The 9,024-nt window shown below is 49.1% G+C and overlaps 1 protein-coding gene across 1 annotated transcript; it reads right to left on the bottom strand.

Annotated features, from left to right (window-relative positions):
- Nucleotides 1-1,015: 1,015 nt before the first annotated feature.
- Nucleotides 1,016-5,123, bottom strand: LOC142990320 (ephrin type-A receptor 7-like; the record flags this gene model as incomplete). Its single annotated transcript, XM_076140069.1, has 3 exons — nucleotides 4,941-5,123; nucleotides 3,588-3,652; nucleotides 1,016-1,685 (listed from the first exon to the last, which is right to left on the bottom strand). Coding segments are annotated over exons 1-3 (829 nt in total), but the record flags the coding sequence as incomplete, so codon positions are not given.
- Between the last annotated feature and the right edge of the window lie 3,901 nt (nucleotides 5,124-9,024).

The following is a 9,024-nucleotide window of genomic DNA, read 5'->3' as shown; positions in this document are numbered from 1 at the left end:
TTTCTAATTATGACGGCGAGGATCTCCGTGCTGCGGTCACGTCGGCGACTTTCATCTCGTTAACAACAGAAACGCTGGACTTCAGCCTGAATTCTCCTTCAGCTGCTTTACATCATCTTCATCATCATCATCTCTGTTTATCAGCAGAAACACAGGAAGCTGCAGACGCAACCAAGGTAAATCAATAAAAAATGATCAAACTGTGATGGAGAGAGCGAGGCTCTGTGGGGACGCAATGTTTACATTCAGCTGCTTAATGTAAACATTTCACATCAACACAAAGTCTTTATGGATCAAAGCAACGTTTCAGAAGGCAGGCTGAGGTTTGTGTGTGTGGTCAGGATCAGCTGAGACTTTCTCTCTTTAAGGGCCTGGATGTTGGAGAGATTCCTCTGTAAGTGCAAACTCATCGTAAATAAAGAGAAGCAGCTTCGTCTTATGAGCTTATTAATATGAAACATCTCTGCTGTCACTCAAGCGAGTACCAATGACAGCAAAACACAACGCTGCTGTAAACTAACAGAGCGGCAGAGGAGTAGAGGAGCAGAGCGGCAGAGGAGCAGAGTGAGAACGCCACGTAACCCCCCCCCTCCCCACACACACACACACACACACACACACACACACTGCCCCCCCCCTACAAGGTGCCAAAAGCCTCCAGCAGCTCTGTGACCTGCTGACTCATTGATTCATCCAGGAGGAAGTTTAAGGCTTCGTCCTCGTGTGTGTGCGCGTGTGTATGTGTGTGTGTGGGCGTGTGTGACGATGAAACACATTTATGAAAATGGATTTATGATTTTATGGATTTATTTCAGCCGTCTGCGACGTTATTATCATGACTTTGATGTTTACGGTGCTGCTGGATCATAAAGCCGTGTTGTGTTTCTTTGCTCTTTTCCCTTGTGTGTGTGTGTGTGTGTGTGTGTGTGTGTGTGTGTGTGTGTGTGTGTGTGTGTGTGTGTGTGTGTGTGTGTGTGTGTGTGTGTGTGTGTGTGTGTAAAGTAAAGCCACTCACGTTCACACGCGTCTCCCTTCTGATGGAACCCAGCTTTGCATATACATTTCCCAATGGGCACCAGCCACTCCCCTTCGGCGCTGCAGTGCATCTTGGGAGAGTTGTCGGCCTCCTCCTCGGCGTCGCTCACGCACACGCCCTCCACCTCCACCAGGGAGGAGAACTCCGACCCCGTCACCGTGTCGGGGAAGGTGGCCAGGTTCTCGATGATGGACCAGCACTTCTTGTAGTAAACCTTGACGGAGACGAGGGCGATGCAGGCGCCGACGTCCTGGAAGGCCAGGTAGAAGCCTCGCCGGGACAGCGGGCCGATGATTCGCACCTCTGTGTTCAGCTTCATCTTGCGCTCGCCCAGGTCGCCCTGCGTGAAGCTCTCGTCCGCCGCGATGGTGTCGATCTTGACGTACTGGCTCTCCCGTAGGTTCCTGCCCACCTCGGAGTCGGTCTCCTGGTAGTACAGGTTGAAGGTCTCCTTGCAGGTCCCGACCACGCCGGGCAGACTGTTACAATCCCTCAGCGTGAACTTCAACTCCACAAAAATCCTCTGTGCGTCGCCTTTCTCTATCCAGTTAGTCCGCAGCCAGTTGTTCTGGTTGGGCTCCATGACCTGGCACACCTGGTAGGTGCGGATGGGCGTGTAGTTCTCATCCAGGCCGCTGATCTCCTCCCACTGCAACGACAAGAGGGGAGCGTGAGCCGCAACACACACACACACACACACACACACACACACACACACACACACACACACACACCGCGGCTTCAATCGCCCGCTAACAAATGGCTAAAACACTCAGACGCAGAGAATAAAAAATGAGTCCGCCGCTCGTGGAGCCAAGTTTCTTTCCGTGATGAAGCAGAGCGACCGTCAGATCACAGAGCGACCATCAGCTCACAGAGCAGCAAAGTCACAACGCTTTGATTTGAAGCAGATTTGATTTTAAACTGACGGAGCGCAAACGGCAACAAAATGGTGAAAACAAAGCGGAGATGAAGAAGATGACTGGAGACTAAAGTGGAGGAAAATACAACAATAAATATGAGATCAATCAGAGAGGGGTGAAGTGGGAAATCTATCAGGAGGATTTAAAACATAAAACACTTTATTTATTTATAAATAAAAAAAATTATATTTCTACACAGGATTTTAATAAAACATTTATAACATTTTTTAAAAAACCCCTAAACCTCAGACGGACAGTGGAGACGTTTGTTTCAGTGTGAAATTAAAACTGACGTGATGCAAAATGCAAATGAAGAGATGAAGATGAAGCTAATTACAGCGTGGAGATGAAGGAGATTAGAGTGGAGTGATGTCAGACGTGTTAGCAGCAAATAAAAGCCTGGCACTTTAATCACACAAACACATTTAAACACGCTCCCTTTTTAATCTGTTTATGTTTAATCAGACGAGTCTTTGTGCTCGGAGTGCAGGGGCGCACACCGAGCCGAGGGGGCCCGGGCCCCGAGAGGAGTCCGGCTCAATCTGGGGTCTAAACCTGCAGACCGCCGTGTTCAGAGTCGGGATCAGAACGCCTCTCAGCCCGCAGACAGAGCTGAGCCGCGTCCCGCCGCTCTGTGAGTGTGTGAGGTCGCTCTGTGAGTGTGGCGGGTCGCTCTGTGAGTGTGTGTGAGTCTCTCCACCTGCTGTGTACGCGCAGTGTGAGGGGGGAAGTGTGTGTTACTGCATGAATGTACAATCTGGATCTGTTTGCGTGCTGCGATTCGTCCCGATTCTAACAGCAAACCTCTGAAGAAGACGGCGTGCGGCCTTCATCGCAGCGCTGCACTGAGTGTGTGAGTGTAAACCAGCCAAGTGACTCACTATGACCTCATCGCTCTGCAGCTCAGCACATTCTTTAGTTCTTTAGTTATTTCATCTCTTCTTCTCTTTGTGATTCCCTCCCTTCTCTCCTGACACAGAGGAGATTTTTCCGGAGCGTTTTGTGCCGGAGAATCTGATTCCCGCTCGGCCCGTGAAGCCGTCTGAGGCTTCACATGGGACGCTGGGCGGGCGGGCGCACACACACACACACACACACACACGCACGACGATAATGTTGTGTCAAATAAAATAAAATATAATAAAATAAAATAAGAGGGATTTCATACTAATTTCCTCCAAACGTCTCTTTGTGTGTAAAGTTATCAAGCAGCCGGCAACGGTAAAATAGGAGTGTGAGGAAGATCAGAGAGTTTAGCCGCTAAAACAAAGAGGAGCAGGTTTGTGTTTTTGATCCGTTTCTCAGGATCGTTTTAACAAAAACATGGAAAACTCTGCTTTCACCTGAGAGGCTGAGAAATGACTCACATGAAAGAGTGTGTGTGTGTGTGTGTGTGTGTGTGTGTGTGTGTGTGTGTGTGACGGCAGGTTTGAGACGGGCCTGCGTGTGTGTGAGATCAGTGTGTTCCTCTCCCGCCTGGCAGGAGCTCCAGCTCTTATTCTGGAGTGTTTCTGTGTGATGAGAAACATCCTACACACACACACACACACACACACACCTCTGTCTAATACAGTCTTACCCTTCCCCTCACATGTGTGTGTGTGTGTGGGGGGTGCAGACTGACTTACCCCGTTGGGAGGATAGGAGATCCACTCCAGTTCTGTCTGCTGAGCCTTGGAGTCCAGCAGAATCACTGTGACAGGGAGGGAGACCAGAGGCAGGTGGTTAAATCTCAGCGGGCGCCGGGGCTGCTGGGTATTACAGAGAGGCCACACATGCTTCTACAGCAGATACACTGACCTATTTTCTACCAGCAGCGCTAAACACGCACACGCACACACACACAGACACACACACACACGGATCCCCTGGTGTCTGCAGGGGAATTTACAGGCAACATTAAGAAATGGAGGCGCAGAACCATCAGGTCCGGGTTGGTCCCACATTAAGGAGCCCAGGTTGAGCTTCATCTGGGTCCAAACTTCCTCCTGTGTGGAGTTGCGTTCAGGTCCCAGCAGCGCGTCCGTCTGTCCGCCGCCTCCAGCCCGACGCGCGTCACCTCCACGCGGCTTCGCTGAGGCGGATTTATGGCTCGAATCGAGCATAAAACGGCGGTGGAACACGGAACCGGAGCGAGTTCGCGGATCTCACCGGAGCCGTTTAATGAGAGCGAGTCAGCGCCGCGTAAAGCGTCAGACGGCGGCTGGATCGGATGAAGTTGTCATCGTTGTAGTTAATATTAAGCGACGGGACGCACCGCCGCAGGAAAGCTCCGGAGACGCTGGCGTCGATAGAAACGTCAAGGAATAATCTATGAATGCCCGTGATTTGTGTTTGATATCAGAGATTAAATCCACGCACACACAGCGCCGCGTAAGAATCATTTAGTGTAATTCTGGAGCGGATTTTAACGCATAATTGATGAACCTGCTGGTGAACATCAACCAGGATCATTTTCATTAAAAGTGTGGAATTTTCCTCTTTTATTTAAACCCGGAAAATCCTGAAACATCTCAATCATCGGATTTGTTTTGGTAGTAATGTTCGTGATTCCCGCAGGTTGAAGCTTGATCCGGTTCTTCCAGCCGAGGCCACTTTGGAGGAAACACCGCTTCAGCCCGCGGCCATCGATCCGCTCCTATCAGCTGCTTTGCGGTGATTGATCGTTAATCGATAATAAACAGTCTAGTTAGAGCCACAGCGCGCGGCACCGGGGGGGAGAAAACGCAAACATTCTGCGTAATTCTCCTCCGACAGCGTCTCGTCCCCGTGCGTAAAACACGCAGAGGTCGCAGCCGGCAGCCCGGGAGCGGACCGGACCGGACCGGACGGGACTTTAACGGACACTCTGTCAGCGTCCCGTGATCCCGCTGGATGGGCTCAGGAGCGGCGTCGGGCTCGGATCCGGACGCGTCTCGTGGCGGCGGTCTGGGATCCGGTGCGGTTCCGTGAATGCGACGCGTCCAAACTTTGTAACTCACCTTCCTTCCCGTTCTGCGCCCAGCCGGAGTCCACGCAGCAGCAGAGGTGCAGGCAGAGCGTAATCCACACGGACACGGACACGGGGGAGAGCATGGCGCCGCCGCGGAGAAGAGCTACACCGCTACACCGTCCCTGCTTCCCATGGACCAGGATACTCTCCGGCTCGATGCGCAACCGCCCGCTGCTCCCACTCAAATAGCGCCCGCTGCTGCTGGGAGGAGACTGGGGCCGGAGGGACGTCACTCAGCCAGACGGGCGGGGGCGGCGACCAATGGGGGCCCGGGAGAGGAGGCGTGGAGAGGAGCTGCGACCAATGAGAGAGCAGGAGGGCGGGGCGAGCGCTGCCACGAGCGGGATTGGATGTTTGGGTTTTTCTAGAGGAGAGAGACGCACACACGCATACACACACACACACACACACGCATGCAACACACACATGCAACACACACACCCACACACACACAGACACACTCATATGCACACACACTTACTCACGCCCCCACATGCACACAAACACAAACTTACTTACACATGCACACACACACCCTCACACACACACTCCCACACTCACCCAAACACACACACACTCACACACACACTCACACACACACTCACACACGCACACCCCCTAACACACACACACACACTCCAGCAGCACTGTTTCTCTGATAAGTCGTCAGAAAACAACAGTGCAGATTTCAACTTTGATTTATTTCAGGCAGATTTTTCCTCTCTTGGTTCAGATTTGATCAGAAAGTTTCTGCTTCCACCCAAACATTTTATTTACAGGTTATTTACAGCTGATTTGTTTATTTAGCTGCTGTTTGTTTATCCTCTTCATAGATTCTCAGTTTGTCACCAAAGTCATTTTGAAATTCACTCATAAATCTGATAAATACACTCAGATAGACAAACATAATAAGATATACAATAAGAGATGTTCCTGTGTGAATATGTACAGGATAAACATCATAAACACACTTACATATTCATATATTCATACGCATAAATACACTGTATAACTGTATATAAATATAAATATGTATAAAGAGAGAGTTGGACTTGTTAATCCTTCATGTTGAAGCTTCTGCAGAGTTTATCTCCCATTTATGTTTCTGTGATTAGGTTTGGACTTCAAATTTATAGCTTTAATATTATAAAAATGAAGAAGTTGAGCTCGTTCAGCTCTGTAGTCTGTGTGTGTGTGTGTGTGTGTGTGTGTGTGTGTGTGTGAGAGCAGATGGAGCCTTCAGCTGTTTAAGCTGAAAGCAAACCTGCAGGAACATTTCAACATTCACACTTGATTAATGGATTAATGCATCAACAGACATTCAGAAGTGTTTTATTCTTTTAATAAAACAAACCAACGTGCAGGAAGCAGCTTCTCTAATGTAAGGATCGGTGGTACAGCCCCCCCCCCCTCCTCCTCCTACATAAACAAACCTAATCTAAGTGAATGCAGGGGTTAACTTTGTCTCTGTGCTTGTTGATGTAAACGATCCAATCTCTCTTTGATTTCAAAATGAAAATGTAAATAAATGGAAGCGAGTCGTTTGCTGTTTGCGAGTTGGCTGACAAGGCTCCCATGGAGAGCGGGGTCAAAGGTCAAATGTGCCTGTCACAAGGAAAATAAAGACGGCAGAGCGGGAATAACAAACAGGGATGAATATTCATGTGAGCACGGCTGCACACTGACTGAACTTCATCTCTGCTGGACAACAAAGGGACAGACGTCTGACATCCACTCTGCCTTTACTCCAGTCTGCATGTTCATCATACACATGCTTTAGGATGAAGTCTACAGTAAAGCCGCTTCAGTCGTTGGCGCCACACAGGGCCGGGCTCCCAAGGACAAAGAGGAGGACGGGTCGTTTGCATAATAAACAGGCCGAACAAACAAATGAAAACAAACAAAAGCAGAAGTAAATAAACCTTGAAGAGAGTCCTTGTCTGCCTCTGTCCATCCCTATGTACACAATTTATCAATCAACATTTGTGGGCCATAATTACAGCTGTTTTGCTCGTTGGGCGGTAATGGAGATTAATTAATGACCTGCAACAAAGGCTGCACCTTTAAAGGCTTAATGAGCTTTAATTTTTAAGTGATATGCCAACTCATGTGAGAGAGCGGAAATTAACTTTAGACGTTTTAATTGTGTTTTTTGTTTATTTTTCAGACCCCCGGTGGTTTTGGTCTTCAGGCTGACAGGATGTGATAAACACTTCCTGTCGTCTCTCCTTCACTTCACCTGATGGGACAGAAAAACACCATTAAGCATCACACACACACACACACACACACACACACACACACACACACACACACACACACACACAAACCTGTGATGAACAAACATGTCAAACATGGTTTTAGAGTGGATGATAAAGGGGAGCTCCAGGTGAAGGGTGACTGTTAGATTGGAGCAAGGGGCCCATCCTGAGAGAGAACGTGTATGATATGAGCTGCTGCCTGGCAGATTGAGCTCAGTAGAAGAAGAACTCCTGTTGAAGCTGTGACGGGGGCTGAGCTGCAGGAGAGGAGAACCTGCAGCTCTAACTGCTCCTCTAATGGGACGTTTCTCTATTAATTAGCAGCTGTCAGCTTCAGCACATTGTGTCAAAGAGAAACATGTTCTCTGTTGCCATGGTGCCCTCTAATTAAAGCCTTCCTGTTATCTCCATGCTGTGTTCATATGGAAGTGACACTGAGTGTTAGTGGTGTTATGTTGGCCCTGACAGTAATGGAGCTGCTAGCTTCTGGATTTCACTTCGCTAAATTGATCGGAAAGCCACAGCACAGCGACGCGTCAAAGGTCATTTGCAGAAGCTGTGGAAGTTTGCGTGTCAGCGTGCGGCGTATGCAGCCTCCCTCAGCTCGCCGAGCGGCCTGTCACCACGGCGAGGGAGAGGAGGAAGAGGAGGAAGAGGCAGCTGCTGTTACCAGAGGTGCTGAAGCAAACTGACAGACGGACACATCAGCATTGTGCTAATGGAGAAATGTGTTATGGAAACGGGAGTTTTGTAAGAACATGCAAAGATGGCAGGAGGAAAGTTTGTGAGGTCGCTGAGATGAGACGAGTCGCACAAATATAATGTTCTAACTTTGTTACTTTGTTACTTTGTGACTCATTTTGTGTGAAACAAAGAGATTAAGAAGCAACAGCAACACAAAATGGACAAAGCTGGCAGATTAGAGCCAAAATTAACATAAAGTAATGCAGGGTGAGAGGCCTGTGCAGCTGGAGTACACATGTAGAGTGTGTGTGTGTGTGTGTGTGTGTGTGTGTGTGTGCGCTCCAGCAGCTCCCAGCTTCATCAGCAGGCAGCTTCACTCTCTGTTTTCTTCCTCCAGGCTCTAATTTCAGGTCTTCGCCGGCGAGCCAATGACCGCCCAGACGCGTTGGACGTTAGGAATACTTATGTCCGCACGTCTGTCCCGTTCCCATGAACAACTCTGGAAGCTGCTGGGGGAGGGGCATCCTGCAGCCAGGCCCGTCTGCCCGTCGGGCCCAGAGGAGGAGAACACCACCCAGAGCTCTAATAGGCAGCGGCGGAGCAGCCAGAGGCCCCGGCAAGCGGCGGTTTGGTCCTGCAAGCGGGCAATTTGCTTCTTTTTATAGACGGTAATATGGAACGGCCGTCCCGTAGGAAATCTGAAGTGTTGAAAACTCCTGTGGTATTGTTGTGGGGCGAGCGGCTCGGAGCCATTTGCACCTGACAGCCTTCTGTTGACATAATCACATTCCTGCTGCCGTCCGTCTGAGTTCCACCATGCAAATCCTGCCACGCTGAATTTCCCTGGTGTTCCAGCTCACACGTGGAAAGAGACGCTTCACTGCACACTGAGACACGACAGACGCACACATTTGATTGTGATTTAATTTGTTGATTTAAAGTGATTTAAAGACGCACACACACACACTTCACACGCACACAATTGATCCACACAGCGGCTGATCAGGAACTCATTCTGTCATTTACTGTTTATATTTATATATACACACACATATGTAAATATGTATAGATCAATATATATATATAGGTATATAAACAGAAACATGCTGACTTTAATGAAGACAAATG

The sequence above is a fragment of the Genypterus blacodes genome, unplaced genomic scaffold (genome assembly GCF_046128005.1).
Source record: "Genypterus blacodes isolate CSIRO-AG114 ecotype Tasmania unplaced genomic scaffold, CSIRO-AGI_Gbla_v1 ptg000511l_1, whole genome shotgun sequence".
Classification (NCBI taxonomy): Eukaryota; Metazoa; Chordata; class Actinopteri; order Ophidiiformes; family Ophidiidae; genus Genypterus; species Genypterus blacodes.
Note: the sequence above shows the minus strand (reverse complement) of the source record. Positions and strands in the feature narration are given on the sequence as shown.